At 43.8% G+C, this 21,566-nt stretch overlaps 1 protein-coding gene across 22 annotated transcripts; it reads left to right on the forward strand.

Annotated features, from left to right (window-relative positions):
- The first annotated feature begins 1,409 nt into the window (after positions 1-1,409).
- On the forward strand, positions 1,410-21,566 carry TPM1 (tropomyosin 1). Of its 22 annotated transcripts, none has more exons than XM_032990176.2 (10): positions 1,410-1,809; positions 2,388-2,513; positions 9,080-9,213; positions 10,432-10,549; positions 11,000-11,070; positions 11,890-11,965; positions 12,520-12,582; positions 12,838-12,907; positions 14,198-14,276; positions 15,691-15,900. In XM_032990176.2, the coding sequence occupies exons 1-10, from the start codon at positions 1,696-1,698 to the stop codon at positions 15,692-15,694; spliced, it is 855 nt and encodes a 284-aa protein (XP_032846067.1). In that variant the 5' UTR covers positions 1,410-1,695; the 3' UTR covers positions 15,695-15,900. The 22 variants fall into 22 exon arrangements, with proteins under 22 accessions (XP_032846067.1, XP_032846068.1, XP_032846057.1 ...); XM_032990175.2 differs by lacking the exon at positions 2,388-2,513 and adding an exon at positions 2,693-2,818 and having other exon boundaries at positions 1,424-1,809; XM_032990181.2 differs by lacking the exons at positions 14,198-14,276; positions 15,691-15,900 and adding exons at positions 2,693-2,818; positions 20,808-21,566 and having other exon boundaries at positions 1,426-1,809.

Genomic DNA, 21,566 nt, shown 5'->3' on the forward strand with positions numbered 1-21,566 from the left:
AACCCAGAGCATGGCCTTCTTAGAAGCTGGGGATAATAACTGTTGGTCTGAACCCTGATGCAGGGGGCTTTGCTGTCTTGTAGAGCTGAAGCTTTATGGTGCAGCTTGTTTAAGCTCTCCAGGAGCTGGCTTCGAAGTCCTGCTTTGCAAATCCAGCCCTTATTGCCCTGAGAAGTACAGCGGGCCGGCAGCCGTAGGACAGACCCTCCTGCTGCAAAGTAACATCAGTTCAGCTGATCCAGTGACAGCACCAGGGAGGAATTTTATGCTGCAAGTACTGAGCGCAGACAAAGAGGCTGCTTAATTTTCTCTTTGTGCAACCCAAATCCTGTGGGACTCGTGCACGTCCGTGTACTTTCTGCACTCGGCAGCGAGCGCTGTGGGGTCAGAGCATGTCGTGTCTTGCTCCGTGTGCTGATGAGACTGTGAGAGACCCGCCAGAAGCTAAAATAGGTCTCCGCTTAATTATATGTTATTTTGTTAATTGTCTCTCCTGCCCGTCTCCCGCTGACGTTGCAGGGGGAGGGTGCAAGCCGCTTCTCCAGTTTCTCTGCCCCAGCTTCTCCTGGGCTTCATCCCCCGCAGCTCTGGCTACCCCCAGGAGGGCAGACGACCCGCCAGTGTCCCAGCTGAGGGACACTGTAACTCTGCTTTTTCTTGTCGCTTCAGCGTTCGCGCCCCTGGCACGTCTCCCTGCAGCGCCCGGGGTCCCGGCGCGGTACCTGCTCTGGCCCGGCACGAGTGGAGAGCCCTCCTGTGCCCCCGCGGCCACCTGCCCCGGGGTCTGGGTGGCCCCGCTGCCCCTTCCCCCCCCGCAGAAGCCCTCCCTGTCCTGCCCGCCGCCCTCGCTTGCTGCAGCCTGGCTGTTCAGGAGCGATGCTCCCCCCCCCACACCCCGGCTGCCGGGGGGAAGGTCTTAAAACGCATTCGTTCCGTATGTGCGTGTAGTTAACCCCTTACTGCCTCGCCCCGCTTGTTCCGCTGCCGCCTAGTGCGGCCAGCTCCGCCACCCTCCTGCTTTAAAACAGATTGATTTCCACGCGTGGCGACGGCTCCAGCACGGGACTGATGTTACCCCGACGCCCTGCCCGCCCCGAGCAGCCTGCGCGGCCGCCGCCTCCGCTCCCCGGGCTCCGAGCGGCTTGCTGCCTTTTTTTTTTTTTTTTTTCCTTTTTTTTTCTTTTTTGCCTTTTTTTTTTTTGTTGTTTTTTTTTTTTTTTTTTTTCCGCTCCCAGGAGTAGCAGCGAAACGTCCCGTCCTGCCTATTTGGAAATGGGAACAAATTGCTCACCCGCCTTACCTCGCCCATCGCATCCCATATATAGTCATATCTACGGTCAAATGGCAGGCAGCAGCGAATGGGAGCGCTGAGCCTCCGAAAAAAGCCGGGGGGGAGTGAGAGAGGGAAAGGGGTAGGGACAAACGGAGGAGGGAGTTGAAAAAAAAGCTCATTCCAAAAAAGTATTGGATGTCTTGAGGAATGCAGTCAGCCCCCTGGGAAAGTACATATCTGTGAGTTGCTCCCTGCCCGCCGCTTGCACTCCGCCGGCGCCCCGTCCCGCCCGGATCACCCCGCAGCTCCGCGCCGCTCCCCGGGGCCGCGGCTGCCTCTCGGACTCGGGGCTGCCCCGCAGCTTTTCAGGTTTTGCTTCGGGGTGTAATTCGCGCGGGGACGCGCCCTAGCCCACCGCCGCCATGGATGCCATCAAGAAGAAGATGCAGATGCTGAAGCTGGACAAGGAGAACGCCTTGGACAGAGCCGAGCAAGCCGAAGCGGACAAGAAGGCAGCGGAGGAGAGAAGCAAGCAGGTCTGCACCGAGGGCCCGGCGCAGCCAGCACCGTGGCACAAGGCTTTCCAGCCGACTCCTCTCTCTCTCTTTCCTTTTTTTAAAATTTTTTGTTTGGTTGTTTTTTTCCCCCAAGGTACTTTGTTGTATTCCACTCCCCCACCCCCAGAACTGGTTGAACTTTTCCCACGGCAGAGCTTCACCCTGGCAGCCCCTGGCTGGGGAGCTGGCCTGGGACAGCTGCATGGTCCCTGTGTCTTTGTGGCAGGGGCACGCCTGGGAGAGGCTGCCTCGAGCACCTGGCTGGCAAGGGACACTTAAATGTTCGCCCCCTCCAGCACCACCCAGCAGACTTGACTGATTCCAGCTGCCCCCCCTCCCCTTGCGGATGTGTGTCCCATTTTCCTGGCCTTCTCCAACCTCCCTCCTTTACACCTGGTCTTTTATTCGTTTGGGGGAGAGGGGCACATTTGTTACACGTTTCTGGGAGATCCTGAAGAAGGAGGGAAGAAGGGAGAGGGATTTCAAAACTAATTTCCCACTTTTCTAAGCCCAGGGAGAAACATATTTGTGCATTGTATTTCCTCTTGTGCACCTAGTTAGAGGATGACATTGTGCAATTGGAAAAGCAATTGCATGTGACGGAGGATGCAAGGGACCAAGTGCTGGAAGAGCTACACAAGTCTGAGGATAGCCTCCTCTCCGCAGAGGAGAACGCTGCCAAGGTATCGTGCCCTTGCCGCAAGCAAAGAGAATCTAACTGTCTCTCCTTCTCTCTCTCTCTGTCCGTCTGTCCTTTTCTGTCTCTTCTGCACTCGCACTTCTCCCTTTGCACGATCACGTTGCCTGCTGCACCTTTTCCTGCCCGCCCTCCCCTCTCCACCACTTTCCACCCGTATCACAGCTGGAGGACGAGCTGGTGGCTCTACAAAAGAAGCTGAAGGGCACTGAGGATGAGCTGGACAAATACTCCGAGTCCCTTAAAGATGCACAGGAAAAGTTGGAACTGGCTGACAAAAAGGCCACAGATGTAAGTTACCCCCATCCCTTTCACCACCACCCCAATACAGAAACCACACGTGCCCTCTGCACAGGACACCCAGGACTCCTACCAAGCAGCGCTCCAGAGCTTTGCTAAGGGCAGGGTCCAGGCACCTCCTGGGCAGAGAGGTGGGAAACACAGCACTGCCTCCTTGCATGAGGTCTGCACACTATCGGAGGCATTTGATTGGGTTTCTGCTCACTTGACACGTGCTTTTCATGTGTACTTGCCGCTCTAGTTGTGAAAGTAAAGAAAGGGTGGATTTTCCGTTCAGGTGGTGGGGAAAACGGCTCAGGCTGGAACAATGCTTATCTTGATAGTGAAGCAGAATCAGAGAGTTAATGGCAAGTTGATCCAGGAGAGAGATATTCAAAACAGCAAGGGCTGCTAGTTCTGTCTTCAGGAGACCTGTTCCTAGGCACGCGTGTGTTAGAACTGCTGCTAGATACTGGTTTGCTTACTCACTGGTACCTGAGATAAAAGATCCTCTCCTAGGTGGTTTGTGGGTTTTTTTTTTGTTTGTTTTTTTTTTTTTTTTTTTTTTGTGGGTTTTTTTTTCCTGAAAATCACTGGAACTGTTTCACTTGTCAAAGAAAAGTTCAGTCTTCTCTGAGAGAAAGTTGTCCAGCAGATGATACTTGCTGGGTTTGCAGTTCAGAGGACAGGGCTCCTGGGAGCAAGCTGGGAGATATATATAGCTCAGCACTTTATATGGTAATAATGCAAGAGCTTGTGCCTCTCCCAGGCCCTCATCCCACCCACCTGTCTGCCCCTGACATGCATTTAATGGATTGCATGCGTGGAACCATGCAAGTTTCTTGTCTCTGCAGTTAAGATCCAGATCTCTATGGCTGCTGCTGTACAATACAATCCTCTCTGAGTAAATCTCAGGTCTGAATTACCGGATTAGGTGAAACCACAGTATTTCCAAAGCGATGACCATCCTTTTCCTATAAGTCAGCTTTAAAAATTAACCTCGGAGCCATAATAAAAAGAGGAGTTGCCACAGATGAAACAAGCAAAGTATTTCAGGGGGAGAAATACTTTTAGAAGGGCAAATGTTAAAAAAACCATCATTGCATGAAAGTCAACATGCTTTCATATTATTTTTCTTCTAAAATGAACAAAGGATAAAGAAGGTTTAACTTCAGTGTGGCGATTAAGTTGTATGGCTTTGAAAGAGAACTCAAGAACTTAACAAATGTAAGCGTGCATAGGAACCGGAGAGGGATTCTGTGTATAATGTGGATCAGATGTCTGTCTTCTGTGTATGGCTGCATACATGAGAGGCAGCTTCCTAGGAGGACGTTTATTTAACTTGTTCAAAGGAACCGCATATAGATCCAGGGGAGATATTCCTTATAAGGAAAAGTATGCAGACTATTTGGAAATAGCTTGCCTAGAATGAAGGCAGGAGAAGTGCGACTAGATTCCCTTTTTGAAATGAAAGATCTTCCTAACCAACGCCAATGCCGTTTTCCTTTACTGGAAAACAGTGTTTGGAAATGAGTTGAGGGCAATTTTCTATGCAGTCATCCCTCAGGCGGAGGGTAGGCAAGCGTCTGGCTTGTTTTCATCAAGGTAAATGCTGTATTTAATGGTATGCATGGAATATGTCTAACATTTTGAGGATGTCTTTGTTTTCTGGTGATGTGGAGTATCTTTGGGGCATTGCAGCTGACCCAGTATTTGCCCTACTAGTTTGGATAGTTGCAAGCCTTAGGAAAAAGACACGGGCAGGGGAGGGAGTGCCGGCTCCCTGGGCTGGACTCGCCTTACTCAGGGGGGTGAGGAAACCTTACCTCGCCGGTATTACTCACCTCGCAGAAGCCGGGCACATCCCCCGAGCCCCGCAGCCGCCTCACCTGGGAGGGGGCCGCCGCAGCTCCCGCTCCGCTCCCGCTGCCTCTGGAGCGAGGCCGGGCGGGGCGGGTCGGGTCGCTCCGTGTCACCTCAGCGCCTTCGTGCAGGGGCGGTTTAGCGGGGGAAGGCGGCGGCTCCTCCCGGGTCCCGGCTCCGCGCGCCGCCAGGGGGCGCTGCCGCCCCCAGCGCGCCCACCTGGCGCGGGCCGCCGCGCCCCGGCCCCCGCGGCCCGCCCCGGCCCCGGCCCCCCCCACCTCCCGGCCGGGCCCGGCCTCTCCCCGCCGCCTGCCCCCCTGCCCGCCCCGGCGGGGAGCCGCGCTGCTCGCCGCCCGGTGCCGACAGCCCCGCCCCGGTGCGTTGCGTTGCGGCGCGGCGCGGGGGGACTTCCGGGGCTGGGGCGGGCGGGCGGGAGGGAGGCGGCGCAGGCCGGGCGAGGCGCGGGTATGGCGGCGATGAGCTCGCTGGAGGCCGTGCGGAGGAAGATCCGGAGCCTGCAGGAGCAGGCGGACGCCGCCGAGGAGCGGGCGGGCCGGCTGCAGCGGGAGGTGGACCAGGAGCGAGCCCTGCGGGAGGAGGTAGGGCTGCCTGCCCGGCCCGGCTTGGCTCGGGGGCCGTGGCCCGGTGGGAGCGGGTCCCGGGGCAGCGCTGGCCGACCCTCGCCGCTCCCCAGCTGGCGGCTCCGACAGAACGGTCCCTGCCGGCCGCTGCGGGCGGGGCAGGCCCGGGGCCGCGGGTGAGGAGCGAGTCAGGGCCCGCAGCGCTGCGCTCGCCGGGTCAGTAACCCCGGGGGTGCCTCGGGGAAGCGCACAGGGTCTGCTGGCCTGCCCCAAAGCGCTGAGCTGGAACGAGGTCGAACTGAGGCGAGATGCGTGAGGTCGACTGCTTTGTGTTAGGTTCTGAGCAAGCTTTTGTGATTTATTTTTTTTTTTATTATTTTTTTGCAAGTGCCAGTTCTCTGCTTATCCCAATCCAAATGAGTTTTCAGCTGCGGTAAGGCAGCATGCTGAGTGTTAAGAGGTTGTGTACTTGGCACTGAACCTGAGATGGCCGCATCCAAGTACCTACCTACAGTACCTGAAAACTCCACAACAATGTGATCATATCTGTAGTATGTTTAGCTCATCGGCCCCTAGCTAAGATGGGAAAGGAACAGTCGGCATGGTTTTAGGCAGAGAGAAGGTCAGGTGTGAGCAGTGCAGACTCATGTAGCAAAGCGATGTAGTTATGGGTGACAGTTACAGCAAAAAACTGATAGGACTGTTGTTTGCCTTGCCACTGACCTTGGGGAATAGTAGCAGCTGGAACTTAATGTTTCCTGCTATGAAATGAACAGTATGCTTTATGGTGGTTTTAGTGTCTTCAGTGGTTGCGTAAAGGTGATGCAAAAGAACAAATTTCTTATTCGTGTAGCTTATCATAATAGAAAAAGTGGTCATTATTGGATTTTCTTATAATATGGGGCTTTCTGAACATTCTGGAAAGCAAGTTCAAAGGAAGAGCCTTCTGAGTACTTGTAGGTGGTCTTCCCAAGGAGCAAAATATGGCATCGTACTCTTGTGTAACTACTGCATTCTTACAAACCACTTTACATACCCATTTTTTTCAGTGAAGGGTCATGTCACAGTCATTAACTTGTTTTATAAGGGTTTCTGTCTTTAGAAAAAGCTGTACGTGTTTTCTAAGCTTTGTAAAGGACACTAATTTTCCTACTTTCAGTAACATGTATTATTCTAAACAACATACTAAAGGATTCTCATTAAAATGGGAACCTTTGCTGTTACCTGTTCTGGCAAAACAAATAATGCTGGAGGAGTGATGACAGGTTACTGGTGAAGTCTTCCCATTAGAGATCAGCCACATTGCTGTAAGGCTCAGGATCCTAAAGGTTAATGTTCATCTGTTCCCTAGAGCTGGTTTATGCAGATGATGTACTCTGCAGAATTCTATGTTTACATGGTATTTAAGCTTTTGTTTGGAGGGGTCAGTGCTGGGGTGAATAAAGGCAGAAAACTGAATTCACAGGCACATGGTAGACCTGTGCCTCTTCTATAATGCTAGCTGCGTATGTACTTTTTTCTTTCATTGTTGCAGCTGTATTTCTGCATGCTTGAGAAGGCAGGCAGGCTTTGAGAACGCTGCAGCAAGCAAGCAGAGGTGTGAATCTGACCCTTCCCTTAGTGTATTGCTGTACGTGTATAGCATGTGACCAGCTAGGGTTGTTTTGTTTTGTTGTTTTTTTTTTTTTTTTTTTTTTCTTCCTGTGCAAGGTACAGATAGGCAGACAATTGAAAAGCTAAAGCTGTGTCCAAAACACATCACAGCTTACAGCTTTTGATTGTTACACCAGATTGTTAAAAGTTTCAAGACTATGACTAGCAGCCATTGTCTTAAAAAGAATCTCTCCTGTTTTGAGTGCATGCATCTCAAGGGGCTGTTGATAATCATTTTTTCAGAATGTATTTTTCTTCCTTTTTCTGGAAAACAGAATCTCTCTTACAACAGTAGTAATTAACACCCGATGGTAACTTATCCATGTCATTGCTCATTGTAAAAATATGTGGTGTATAAGTGCTATGGCAAAAATGCAGAAGGCTATGTTTGCCTGTTAGCTGTGGGAGTGCCCCTTAATGTCACTGGGGTTTTTTCCTTCCTTACCATATAAGGAGAGAAGTCCTGCTCCGCAGAATAACTTGGGCCATATAAGGCTGATTGGTAAACCCTTAGTGAGTTACTGGAGCAGGAAGTAAAAACTTGAACTTTAGTCACCCTTTGTTTTCTAAGCATATTGTATGCTCTTGTCATGATGAGGAGTCTTGACATGATAATAATTAACTTGTAACATTACAAATTTCCCAAGGGTAACATTTATGAAAGGTTGTTTTCTTTCTCAAATCCGAATGTTCAGATTCGTACTGTTCAAAGCCAGAAGTTTGAAAATACAGATTTGGGGTACTACGGCTTGATTACATAGCTAAAGATTTTATACTTGGGTTAATGTGAATCTCTAAGGCTGAAGTCTCTTCTACTCCTTCCACATGTTCACTGCCAGTACTCATTAACGTTCAAATACGTATTTCCTTTCCTGTTGATACATTACTTCCAGTCATTCTAGTGGGGCAATGTTGCTGTTATGTCAAAGATTATTTTACTTGTCTGGTGTGTAAGTTATTCTTACTTGTGTTATTTACAACAAAATTTTAGCTGTGGCCAAGTGTATCCATCTGCCTCTGGTTATTAAAAGCCACAAATAACAGTTTATTAAAGTTTGAATTAAAGGAAAAGTATCAAATTGATACTTTTGGTATCTACTTTTGATAGAGGGTTGGTTCCCCCCTCCCAGCTAGACATCATAGGAAATTCAGGTGTGTACTTCCTCATATATAGCAAGATTGGTTTCATTACTAATTAAGAGTAACCGTTATTCTTGAAAGTAATTAACTTTTTAGAATAATGACCGTTTGATATATATTTTATGCTTAATATCGTTTTGAAAGAAATGAAGTTTAATAATGAGTTTACTACAAGAAGTCTGTTACAGAACTTACTCTGTAACTTAAGCAAGTGTAGGATTGAGAATGTCAGAAGTAAAAGCCTGTAACGATAAGAGGCACATGAGTTGCAAGTGTTATATGGAAGAGTAAGTGAACAGGTAACCTAAGAGAGACAAATCCTAGGGGAAGTTTGAGGATGGCAGTATGGGGGAAAAAAATAGATGTTTTAAGTGATTGTTGCCTGTACCAGGGCCCTACTGACATGCAGCCTCTGCTGGTACCTTCTTTGTCAGCTCTTGCATAGCTTGCCTGTAAACAAAACCTGTGGGTATTCGGGCATTTCTTAAATGTTCTCATGCTCTCTCTGCATCAGCTGTCTCATTGCAAATACCGATCTAGGTGTATTTTTACATGTTTACACTGAACTCTTCTTATGGGACTCAAGGAAATACTGGGACAATTCTTACTGAAATATGGCTAAAGGTCATAAATAAAGGATATGGGATAACATAGAAGAATGGGGTAATTAGTTTATGTTGATTTGATTAAAAAAAAATGGGAGGGGGGACTATAATTAGTTAATATCTGCAGATACAGTAACAGAAAATATTTGGGGAACAATCCATAATTATTTCAGTGCAGTTATTTCTAGTACAGACTGTACAGTCCTTAATGTGCTTGCTTTAAAGGAAGCATCAATCACTTTTTCCTCCGTTAAGCACTAACTTCACAATTCAGTGAGGACATGTACATGTCTGAGTATGGACTTTTTAGTGGATGAAGACAGAAATTACTGAAGTGCTGTTAAATGGCCCTAGCAGGTACATGGGATAATCTTTTACAAGAGGTGATGTATGCCTTACTATGGATTAATTTCTGTCCTTCCTGTGCTTAGGCTGAGAGCGAAGTAGCTTCTCTGAACAGACGCATCCAGCTGGTTGAGGAAGAGTTGGATCGGGCTCAGGAGCGTTTGGCTACTGCCCTGCAGAAGCTGGAAGAGGCTGAGAAGGCTGCAGATGAGAGTGAAAGGTGGGTGGGGCCACTCCTGAATGGATGGTTACCCTTATGACAAAGATGATAATTGCCAGGGTGTGTGTTAGGGAATATGTGTAATCCCCTCTTCCTTTGCCTACATGCACTTCAGTTACAGCTTGTCTGTAGGGATGTCCAAAATGTGTAGGCTTGAATTGATTTTTTTTTTGTGTCTCAATTGTAAAGATAAGATTTAAGTGGGGTAAGGCTTTTGATGTATCATGCCATGTCCTGGGAAAACTGCTTGGCCCTGCCCAGACTTCTCTATTTGGATGACAACTTTTTGAAGGTGATGTATACTCTTGTGCTGTCGGGTGATTCTTGATTTCATGGTGGGTAGAAGAATCTCACCTGGAGAATAGCAAAGTGCTGGGAGAGGCTTTGGTTCTCCTGTTGTTGAGAAGGTGAGCAAAGGAGAGATAACACAATAATTCCTTCAGATTTAGGCTGGGATTTCCAGAAGTACTTAATGTAAGTTAGGAATTCAAGATTTGTGGCTTTGGAAGATCTTCTCTTTTACTTCTACAAATTTTATTTTATACCTGTGGTAGTACCTTTTATTGGGAAAGAATCCTATGTATTCTGCCTCTGTATTTCTACCTCACTAACGATGCAGCCTGTTGAAAACGTGTGAGACGCGTAGTGCATGGTAAAATAGTTAAGCAAATGAGTCAAACAGTCATGGAAGGGGCAATACACAATGTTTCCTGTTATGAAGGAGTTAAATTTTGCTTGTACAGAGCACAGAGAGCTTCAGTGCTCTAGGGCTCTGACATGGCAAAACCCATGGGAGTCTGTTTGGCCCATAAATATAATGTCTGTCAGTCCTGCAGGGGTTGTAACACGCTCTTTTGCTATGAGTGTAAAAGCACAGATGTCTTTAGTCATCTTAATAGGTCTTTAAATGCAAGACCCTTTATTTACTTTGCTATACGATCAGTTTTCCTTCAATTTAAAATGAGAAAGATTAGTACAGCTGAACTGTGGTAAGAGCTAAACAAATTAATTTTTCTTTATTCCTAAGACATGCTTCTTTCCTTTGAACTTCTGAAGTGTGAATGCACAGGGCTAGATCTGTGGTGTGAAGAATCAAGTATCTGATGTGCTTCGTTCATCTTAATATACCTGTCTGAAAGTTGCACTCCAGTAGTAGTAGGGCTGGAGATAAACTGGCAAGCCCTGAACCTTGCATTTCCTGTTTTTCATGTCTTTCAGAGGAATGAAGGTCATTGAAAATAGAGCCCAGAAGGATGAAGAGAAGATGGAAATCCAAGAGATCCAGCTTAAAGAGGCTAAGCACATTGCTGAAGAGGCTGACCGCAAGTATGAAGAGGTCAGTTTCTGAGTGCAGGTCATCTGTTTCGAAAGTTCTTTAGGCTGTGCCTGTAATTCTTCTCTGCTCCCCACCCCCATTTTACCTTTTCAGTTGAAAAGATCAGACACACTACTTCACAGCTGTGGAAGGGAAAATGGGAACCCAGATACATCAGGGGACAAGGTGACAGGAGATCTGTGCTCAGATCTTTTCACTGAAATGGTTGAGAGTATTCCCTGGTCTCTTAGGGAGAACAATATTTTTAAGTTGCTTTCTGGTGAATGAAAGAGAGGTCTTGAATAAATGTTGGATAACGAAGACATTAATAATGAAGATGTTGCATAATCAAAACTCACGTGTTGACCAAAAGATGGAGAGGTCCAACTCACTGTTTTGTAGGCTTTAGAAACAGGTGATGTGTGCTGCAGCAACATAATATCTCTGACTGTCATCTGCCTTTTCTTGCAGGTGGCTCGTAAGCTTGTGATCATTGAGAGTGACCTCGAGCGGGCTGAGGAACGTGCTGAACTATCAGAAAGGTAAGTGTTGAACTGCCCTGAGATGTGTGTGAGGTGCTAGAAGACAACTGTAACAGCATGAAACATTGGCAGTACACTGTGTGTTCAGCTCAAACCTATGTTTTGCTCATTTACTCTAATGGTTGAAATAAATGGTCAATGCCAAAATAAATGTGTTCATATGTGTGTGCGCGTGTGTTTTGTCACTGCATGCTGTACCTGCACACTGATTTTGTGAATGGCTTTTGTGCATTTCATGTGTTCACTAACAGCCAAGTCCGACAGCTGGAAGAACAGTTAAGAATAATGGATCAAACCTTGAAAGCATTAATGGCTGCAGAGGATAAGGTACTGATACTAATAAACAGTTTTTAGGTTTAACTGCAACCCAAGTCTTTCAGCTTCCATAGCCAGTTAGCTCACTCAGTAGTAGCAAAAAAGTCCTCACTGCGCTCTTTACTCTCCTTGCATCTTGCTTTGGTGGTTTTCTTTGGTCTCTTTTGTGTTTATTTATTCATTTTTACCTTTAAAACTGATCTCTTGTGCAGCCAAAAAGAAGCTGAACTGTCTCACGTGTAAAGGCTGTGTAAATATTTCTGTGTAAGCCAAGGGCTGTAGATAATTTCTGTCTGGTCGTTGTCTTAATGTACACTTTAGATGGAGTTTGGCATCGTAAAGAGTTGCTTTCAATCTGTGATGGATTCAGCTGCTTTTGAGGCCATTCTTTTGCTCTGTAATTGTTTTCACTTTTCTCTATCTTTTCCCCCTATTTTCTCCTGTTTCTTTTGCTTGACTGAATCTTCCATCCGCCCCTTTCCTGCCTTCCTTCCAAAATAACAGCAAATGTGCTGAGCTTGAAGAGGAGTTGAAAACTGTGACCAACAACCTGAAGTCGCTGGAGGCTCAGGCTGAGAAGGTAGGCTAGAGACATATGTGAGAATGTGTCCCTTACATTGTCATCTGGATTGGCCTGTGGGGTTTTCTTTATACGCTGATCACTTTGCATCATTTCAGCAGGGCCATTGTCTGTAGAAGCATTTGGACTTAATACTCAATTCGTATTTGGCTCATAACCAATACCTAGCATTCCATCTAGTTCCAAATAGGTCAGTGTTATTTGACCACATGTTCTGTTAAGTAGTCTGACAGGATTAAATATTATTTATATAACATCCCTCAAAATGGCACTTGTGTGCTAACACTAAATTTTTCCAAATGCTGCTCCTCTTTAAAACTGTAGTACTAATTTCTACTCAAAGTTCCTACTGTATAGCACTGTAATATAACTCAAGGGCAGCTTAGCTCTTGTAATAAAATGTGTGTTACCACAGTCTGGTAAGTGGAATTAAATTATACCCATATTAATTTCGTGTATACAGTTGATCTATCAGAAGAGAGTCTCTAATGCGGTGTATTTTGGTATTTTTAGAATACCTGGTCTAATATCAGCGATCCTCTTTCTAATTACAGTACTCACAGAAGGAAGACAAATATGAAGAGGAGATTAAAGTCCTGACTGACAAGCTGAAGGAGGTAAAATTAGAGTGGTTCTTTAGAACAGATCTCCCGATGTGACTTTGATTCTGTTAATGTAAATGCTACTTTGATGCTTTAAGGACAAGCATGTCATGTTGGAGACAGTTTAGTGTTAAGTCTCCTAAAAATTACTATTGCTTTATTATTTACCCCCTGTCGTTGTACTTTTTTCCTCCTTTGAATTGTTGCTCCTCTGCTTGCAAGTACTGTGTGTGCATTTCCTGAAGTAGTCTGTATTTGTCTCAACTTCAGGCTGAAACCCGTGCTGAATTTGCTGAGAGGTCAGTAACCAAGCTGGAGAAGAGCATTGATGACCTAGAAGGTATGGGGTTTTGTTTTTCTCACTATAGAAATACAGATCTTCTCTTCTCCTGTTGTGTTTTTTTTTTCAGTACCCAATTCTACTCACCTAACTTGTCCTGCTTGTATAAATGGGTCTACCTAAAGAGTAAAATAGGCAAAATGTTTTCCAGTTTAAATGTATTGACAACTTAAATACTTCAGGAGAACAGTATTTTGCTCTTGCCTGTTCTTTTTTCTCTCATGTTCTCAAGACTCCTTCCATTTTTTTGCTTTATACTTTTCTACTCGGAGGTATGTAAATGTATAGGGTAAATCACTAGATTAAAAGTATTGTTATCATCTTACTAAAAAGATGAAGAGCTGTGTTATGTTTGTGATAATTAGGAATGTAGCAAGCTAAAGCTAATTTATTACTGCTCTAAGTGTGGGTCAGGGCAGGCATTTTGTGACATAGAGCAGTTGCTGTTTTTCAGTAAAGCTAATGGATTGCATACATAGTCAGAAGGACAGCTGTTTAACTTCAGACAGCTTGTTTTCAGGTTTTGATAAATCTTTCAGGACTGCAGTAGAAAAGTAGTGTGTGCTTTCTTCCTCTGGAGAAAATAATTCAGTACTGCTCTGTAATTAGAAGTTATATGGAGTTTGCTATTTAGATGAGTTACGCTAAGTCTAGAATTGTAAGAAGCTTGATTGCTTGGCATGGCAGGATGACTTACACATGAAGGGTGTGAAATATCTAGGTAGATGATGAAAATTTATGATCACTGACTCAGGAAGGAAACAGGGAAGAAAGATAAATATTTAGGAGGAGCAAAAATCACTGCAAGAAACTGAGTTTGACATCACACAAATCAGAGTGGTTTTAAGAAAAAAAAAAAAAAAGGTGGTAGAAAATAAATGGTACCGTCTTCCTTGAGCCCTATTTTTGGATCTTTTCTTCCTAGCTTCTGTGTGCTCTCCTAATGTGCATTAAAACAAAAATCCTGGGCAGCAAAACATGGATTTTGCTTCCCTTGTACACTTTCTCTCCTTCATTTTCTCTGTATTGCAGGTTGCCCAACTGGCAGTGCAGTTAATGAACTTGTCGTATAAAACTATTCACTGTTGATCTTTTTTTTTTTTTTTTTCTTTTTTTTTTTATTCTTCTCTAACATTGTAATTTTTTTGTCTGTCGCAACACCTCTTCCTGTGCGCTCTTCCCCTTTCCTGCGGTTTCTGGATGGTATCCCATGCCACCACCTTCACCTTCCATCCCGTGGTCACACTCCATTTCCTTGCACACCTCTGCCTTCCCTTGGGGCAATGTTAGATGAGCTATATGCTCAGAAACTGAAGTACAAAGCCATCAGTGAGGAGCTGGACCACGCTCTCAACGATATGACTTCCATGTAAATGTCTTCCCAGCTTGCGCCTGCACCTGCTTCCCTGCCCTCATTGATTGCGCGGTTCCGGCCTTGTGAAATTATACTCCCTTTGTAGCGGGAGACGCATTCCTTTAGCGAGACTAGGTGTACAAAATACCATGAACAATATCTTTACCGTGGCAGAGTGTGGGTGAGTGTTGTGCCTAGCCGGGTAAATACTCATGGTGATTTTGTAAGCTGCCTAATAAGCTGGTGTTTACTCTTCCGTTCTGTATCTGCAGTCCTTGTGCCTGGTGGCTGCCCTTTCTTTGTAGCTCTGCATTGATCCTTTCAGTTCACCTCTGTTCAGGCATTGGCTACCAGGCCCATCATGTTCAGTTTACCAAAGAAAATTGTCTCAGTACGTGCTGCATTCAGAATGTATTCTTCAACTGTCACAGTTTGCCTCTGGCAAAGTTCCTATGAAAGTTTCAAAGAAATTGAGATGTTTTCTCTGTTAATGACAGTGGAAAGTGTTTATCTAAGTCTCCTTAACTGCTCTGAAAATTTCAGCTGTTATCACTAATTTACAGGTGTGGAAATTGACTTAAAATACTTTGCCATTTAAACCCGTAAAAGGGCAACTGAATTGCAGGTTCCTTCTGCACATTTTGTGGGGAGTAATAGTAATTTAATTTGCATACACCAAAAATGTGGTAATAAGCAGGAGAGTGATCAGTTGTAAGGTGTGACTAGTCCGTGCAGTGTTTGATACAAACTGATTATTCTGCCGTCAACCTAAAACTCTGAACAGAGGTCAGCTATGCTAAATCCACCTTCCCATGCTCATACCTTTCACTTGCATGAACCCTGTACCCATGACATGGGAAAGAGGAAGGGCTGTGGCTCTCAAGTGCTTGTGAGGTGCCGTGTTTCATCCCAGCATTTCCTTTTGGAAGCTAGCGTGCTTTCAGCAAGGCGTAAGCTTTGCTCAGAGCTTGAAACATGCATGCACCCGTATTTTAAATGTTTCTTTTCCTTTGCTTTTTTTTCATCCCTATATATGATAATTAATTCCATCCCTCTCCCAACTTTTTAGGAGGAGTCTAATGCTTTGATATTAATTTTTATTTTTTTTTTTACGTTCCCCTCCACACCCCCAATATATCCTTTTGCTCAGTGGCTTATCAAGCAAATAGATTTCTCTTTTACCTTCTCTGTGTACAGAGATTGCAGTGTTTCTTCAGTTTGGGATATTCCTAAATAATAACCAGACTTTAAAATGCACTGTACTCGTACATGAGGACATTACTGTAGCATTCCAGTCTCAGCATGATGTGGTGTTTCTCCAGTAGTCATCTTGGCATGCTGGGCTCTGCTGTGCTCCTGCTGCTTTTTTGGAAGTCTTTACTGCACCTTTTTTATTTCCTATCTTATCTCACTTTTTCTTTTCATGCAGATAATTTTCTTTGCTTCACTTCTCCAAAGACATCTTCATCGGGTTGGATAAAACATCTTTCCAAGCTTTGGATGTTTCATGGGTTCATTGTCCTGTCTTCTAGCTTAGTTGACTTTATTCCTCTAGCACCTGTCTCAGAACATGCTCTGTTTGTGCTCTGCTGTACAGAAACTCTACATCTCTCGATGTAAAATAAACATCCCAGCTGTATCCCTGTTGCTATTCCCTTGCCTTTTATTTATTTAAATAACTATTTCAGTTATTAATAAAAATTGCTTTTTTTGCCATTAGGGATTTAATTTTTTTTTATGTTTCCATTTTTTTCTACAAACACTTTTGCCTGAATGTTGACAGTATAGTCAGTGATAGCAGTCTGTGGGGTGAGAGCACTACTCTTGGTATTTTGAGGTCAAAAGTGACCAGTTAAGATCTCGGTCTTTCTCAAAATCTGATGCAGATAAAATGACAAATAGATGTAATGGGAATTTTTTCAGTTGTTATTGTTAGGCCAAAATCTGCAAGGATACTGCTTCCTTGGGGTCACTTGGTCGTGGGAGCATGGCTGAGAGAGCAGTTAAGTCCTTGACACCAGATTTTTCACTTTAAAGTCTGAAATTTTCTCCTAGCTTGATGCTGAAGACTTCCTGTGTTTGTTAACTAAATGTTTGAGACAGATTTAAAGGGGCAATATCAAAAGCTTTCATTTATTTTTTTCCACCCAAAAATACCCCTTTGAATGTCTTGCAAAAAAGCGTTCTTCTCTTTCACTCCTCAGTTACTCAGCCAAGATATTGCTTGTGAAGTTGTTTTTTGTTTTTTTTTTTTTACAATATAATTCTTTTGAGTGGCATGACAGGATTGGAAGTTCAGCAGGGAGATTTCAGTAGCTTTCTGCTCTCATGCTTAGTTCAGACTTGTGAGTGTGAATTGCAGACTCACAAGAAATGTTTCAGAACTGGAGCAGGAAAACTCTTACTACGCTAATAATTAAATTACTCTGCTGCAAAGTGTAACGTACAGATTTCAGGTTAGAAAGCCTAAACATTGGCTTTCAGATGATTTGACAGTGCCTAATTAAGGATGAAGCATTAAATACTGACACCTTACTTTTTTGTACTGTTATTTGCAACTAGAGAGTTTATTGCATTATTTTAGCTTCATTTTTTTCACAATTAAAGAAATCATTTTCCAGTTCACATTAAATCAGTTTAAATGGGATTGATTTCTGATTATGCTTGTCTCTGTGTATATTGCTCAAGTTCCTAAGTCACCACAACTGAATAAACTCGACATAGCTGAATTTTAGTTTTTTAGCTTGTAGAATAATGTAAATGTGGCTTTCTTGTTCAACTTGAAGATTATTTAGCAGTGCAGTTTAGGCTAGACTTCTTCCCTTCCCCAAAACCTGTTTTCCAAATAAGGCTTGCAAATGGATGCATCGTTTTCCCCTCTACCATCTTTAGATAACTTCATCTCATCTCAGTTCTCTCTCCCATGACACATGTCCTAATGTTACTGGCTGTGGGGAGAAGGCCAGGTATGGGATATGTATCAGCAGTCACAGGTAGTCCAGATAATAAAGTTCAATAACTTACTGTTCATCAATTGCAATACAGCAAGTGGGTTTATACACTGTGTATTGCAACTCTAAAGTAAAACGTGTAGTGTGAAGGTTAACTGAATACAATGGGGTGAGCATTTGTAAAATGACTGAAGCTAACTAAATTCACAAATGCAGGAGTTAGGGGAATGCAGTCAGCTGTCACTTGTCAGCTCAAGTAATTTTTGCTACAGCAACTCCAACCGCTTAATTTATTGTACATTTTGGTTTATTGTGTCAGCAGTGTTGGTTTTCCCCCTCAATTATTTGCAGTGTTGTTTCTCAAGAACAGTAAAAAAAAAAGGGCAAAATCTAATGTAGGAATCTGATAATTTTTAACACAGTCATTCTGAACAGCAGTATTTAAATCTTCCCTTTTCCTTCAAACAAATGATCAGCTCCTGCACTGTAGGGTGATGAGTTGCTAGACAGAGTACTGGAAATGAGCAGTGCAGTGCTGATACCCAGGTAGCCGCATGCAGAATTCCTAGCTGACCCTGCTGCCCTGCTCGTGGCTCCACGGAGCTGTTGTGGTTTCTCACTGCAGCGTGTTGCAGCACTCTTGTCACTGTCGGACCTGGGCTGTGCGTGATGCTGTACATCCCACAAGGTCTGGCCAGGTGTAGCTAGTCCTGGGCACGAGGCTTGTGGACCGGAGTGCGAGGTTGGCTTTGCTGTGCTGAGGCTGAGCCTCGCTGCGTCCGCACTGGAGCTGGAACTCCCTGCTCGGCCGACGGTGTCTGCCGACAGAGCCAGCCCCTGGCTCTACCTTTGTGGTAAATCACAACCTAAGCAGACTGCCTGTGGGTAATCAAGGGCTGACTGTATGCTCAGTAAATGCTTTCCATGCTTTACCTGGGGGTTTTAGTCTCATTTTGGATGTTGGGAAATACTGTAAATCTCTGCCTCAATTAAAGAGAGGAGTTTTCTGTGATGAAGGTAAGCATCAAGTTCTTAGTTCAAATTATGTTGTCATGTTTGAATAACAACTAAATAAACTTCACCAAACAAAGTGAAATTTTAGTTACTCAGAGGTTTTGATGTTTTTTTTCCACGTGTATGTGACATTATCCTGATAAGAGAGATAAGACCCAGTTGTTACTGGTCCAGGATCAGAGCTGTGAAATGTGCCCTGGTTTTACCGAGCTGGTGGTTGGAGTTTGGGCTGGGGAGGAAGCTCTGAGGAGTTGCTGATCACTGCACAAGTATGTCCTAGTGACCAACTCACCGCACAGCTTTGCCACTGCTGTGCCCAGAGCCTGCAGGGGAAGAGGATTTCTGTGGGAAGCTGTTAGGAAGCTTGTGGAGAAGAATCAGAAACAGTCATATCCTGTAGGGGAATAATCTGGGATCAAGAGGTCAGGAGCGCAGTTTGAATCTAGACTATTGAGAAGAACATAGACAATTTGAGGAAAAACTGTCAAAAACCATCACGGAATGTTCTTTCACTCTGCAGAACAACTCTCACTAAATGCACTGTCACAACATAGTGCTGTGGCTCTTCTCTTTGAATGTGAACTGTCCTTTCCATTTGCTGTATTTTGAGTGACGCAGGTTTTCATGCTTCCATTTCATTTTCACCAAACGTTTGGGTTTGTTTTCTTACAAAGTACAACTGGACAATTTAAAGGTATCAAAGTATGTTGAAACCATTGACAGAAGTATGTTTCCCTACCAAAAATACGTTTTCAGCTGTCGGATCCCCCTGGGAAGGAGTACGGGCTGAGCCAGACCTAGTGCTAGTTGGCTACCAGGGTCTTTCCTGCCGTTCCTTACCCTGATTGTGACACAATTGCCTTCCCTCCACTGACAGATGAAGTTCCACCACATCTTAAATAGTTCAGGGAAGAATGGCGTTCATAAAACAAATCTTCCACACATGGTACCTAAAGATTGAAGCAGGACTTGGTTCTTCTAAGAATATAGCTGCAGTTCTTCCATTTCTTTTGCCTCTTAACCTGTCTCACAGCTGTTCCCCACAACAGGAGTCTTAGCCAGTTCTTCCTAGGTTATAATAGCTGTTCCTTGGAGTAGCTATTTCATTCCTAGAGTTCTAGAAAAAAAAGGTAAAATGTTTCTCTGTGTGTTACTGAACTGTCTGTGGTGTGACCAGTTTCTTTATTAACTCTTACTTAACTGTTTTCTCTGTCTAATCTGTCTTCATTCTGCCTCTTTTTTCCCTTCTAACCTGCTTGCTGCCTGTACAGACCAACTCTACCAGCAACTTGAGCAAAACAGTCGCCTAACTAATGAACTAAAGCTGGCATTGAATGAGGATTAAACTTTAGTGTGACTATATTGTTAACTCGTTTAAAACCTGCTTCTTCCAAATTTCCTTAAAAATTAATCAGTAAATGTAGAAATAAGCAAGAAACCTAGGTACTGAGTCTTTCAGGCTGTTGATTCTGTGGTAAATTAATGGATGAAATTCTCAGTTTCTGCTGGAAAAATATGAAATAGCTTATTCTGGATGTAGCTTTTAATTATCTGTATGCACACCTACTTTGGATGAGCAGTAAGCTCTTAGGCTGTGCAATAGCTCCTTTGCAATTCAATAAACAGCTACAGCATTTAGCTAACAGTATCCAAAAGGTAACAGCCTGCCTTGTAGAGAGACACTCAGTTTACCTGACATGAATTGGTCCTGAGACTTTCAGTAGAGCGTGGACGAGACAAAAATGTTCACTAGGATTCATATTTCTGTGTTTTAAAACTGCCATAAAGGATACTTATAGCTGTTTTATTATATGGAGACTTTAATGCAGTACTTTTGCATTACTAAGAATTGGGCTTGTATTTGATTTAAAAAAATTAGAGGCAAACAAGCAAATAAAAAACAAAGTAGGAATGGGAGCTCCATCTGAAAATACCCGGTCAGTTTGAAGGTATGCTTGGATTAGTATGAAGTTACTATTACTGGATTCTGGTAGGATGCAGCTCTAGAATATTGTGCTCATTTATTGTATCAAGTAAGTGTGTTAAATGACTGTCCTATAAAAGTGTGCATGCAACATAAAGCTACTAACTTCAATTTTATTTATTTTCTAGAAGAAAAAAATTTCTTAAAAATCACTTAACTGAAAACTAGACTAGTTTCATTTATTTTGTTCTTTGCAAGTTCTGAATTATGTGGAACTTAAAGTATGGCTCTGCAATGAACTTAATTATTTTCTTTATTGAGCTATTTTAAAAAAAAAAAAAAAAGCCATTCACCATCCCACATTCCTATAAGTGAAGAGCTTCCAGAACATGCAAGAATCGCATCTCTGTTGGCAGTGCATTTTCTTAACAAATGCAGCTGTAAACAGTTCTAAACTTGCATTACCTGCCGTTTGGTTTATTGGAATTCTCTCTAGTTGTGTTGTAGATAAATACTCTAGTCGGTATTTATGAGCATGCACATTTCTTAACTTTCTAAACCTTCCAACAGAAATGTTGATTGCATGTCTTCATGTTCTGAGAATCAGTACCTCCAAAGAACTGCTATTCATGTTTTAATTTTCTAATCCCACAACAGAGAAAGTGGCGCATGCCAAAGAAGAAAACCTTAGTATGCATCAGATGCTGGATCAAACTTTACTGGAGTTAAACAACATGTGAAAACCTTCTTAGCAGCAACCACATTATTTGTTTTATTATTTTTACACCTGCTTGCCGTGAAACCCCATAAACATGTCTTTATTTTAGTTTCACCACAGTCACAAGAACATCTGCTAAATTATCAGGCAGGGGTCAGGGAAACACCAAAATGGGCAAGCCATATGCGGGTTAAGCTATATTACCTTATGGTTTAAATGTGCCATTTCCCAACCAAAATGTTACCTACACTTTGTAGAGAGTTCAGCACTTCAGTATGCTTAGTCTTTTGAAGAATCCTGGCTGTGGCAGAAAGTGTCCCACCTAAGTGCCAACTACACTTTTTAGCAAGAAGAACGATTCATGTTCAAGAGAGATCAGGTGGAAATGGTGCTATTTTGAACAAAAGGTTCTACTGAAGCCTTTTGTTTGACATCAGACAAGTCAGGAGTTGTCCAGCACAGTAATTTATTTTTATCCGAATTTATTGTTCTGTGAGGATTTGGATTTTCTGTGCCTTCTAAGTCAATAAAATGAAGGTATGTAAGCAACAGAGAAAAGTGAAGGCTTCTGGAGGTCTTAAATTGTGTTCTTGCAACTCAATACACAAGTGTAGGTCAGCATCTCACCTCAACTATTCATTCAATTGTATTTTTCATGTTGAAATGAAAGATTCAATAAATTCAGGAGAAAACATAAA

This window comes from Tyto alba, unplaced genomic scaffold (genome assembly GCF_018691265.1).
Source record: "Tyto alba isolate M040663 unplaced genomic scaffold, T.alba_DEE_v4.0 Super-Scaffold_41, whole genome shotgun sequence".
Taxonomy (NCBI): domain Eukaryota; kingdom Metazoa; phylum Chordata; class Aves; order Strigiformes; family Tytonidae; genus Tyto; species Tyto alba.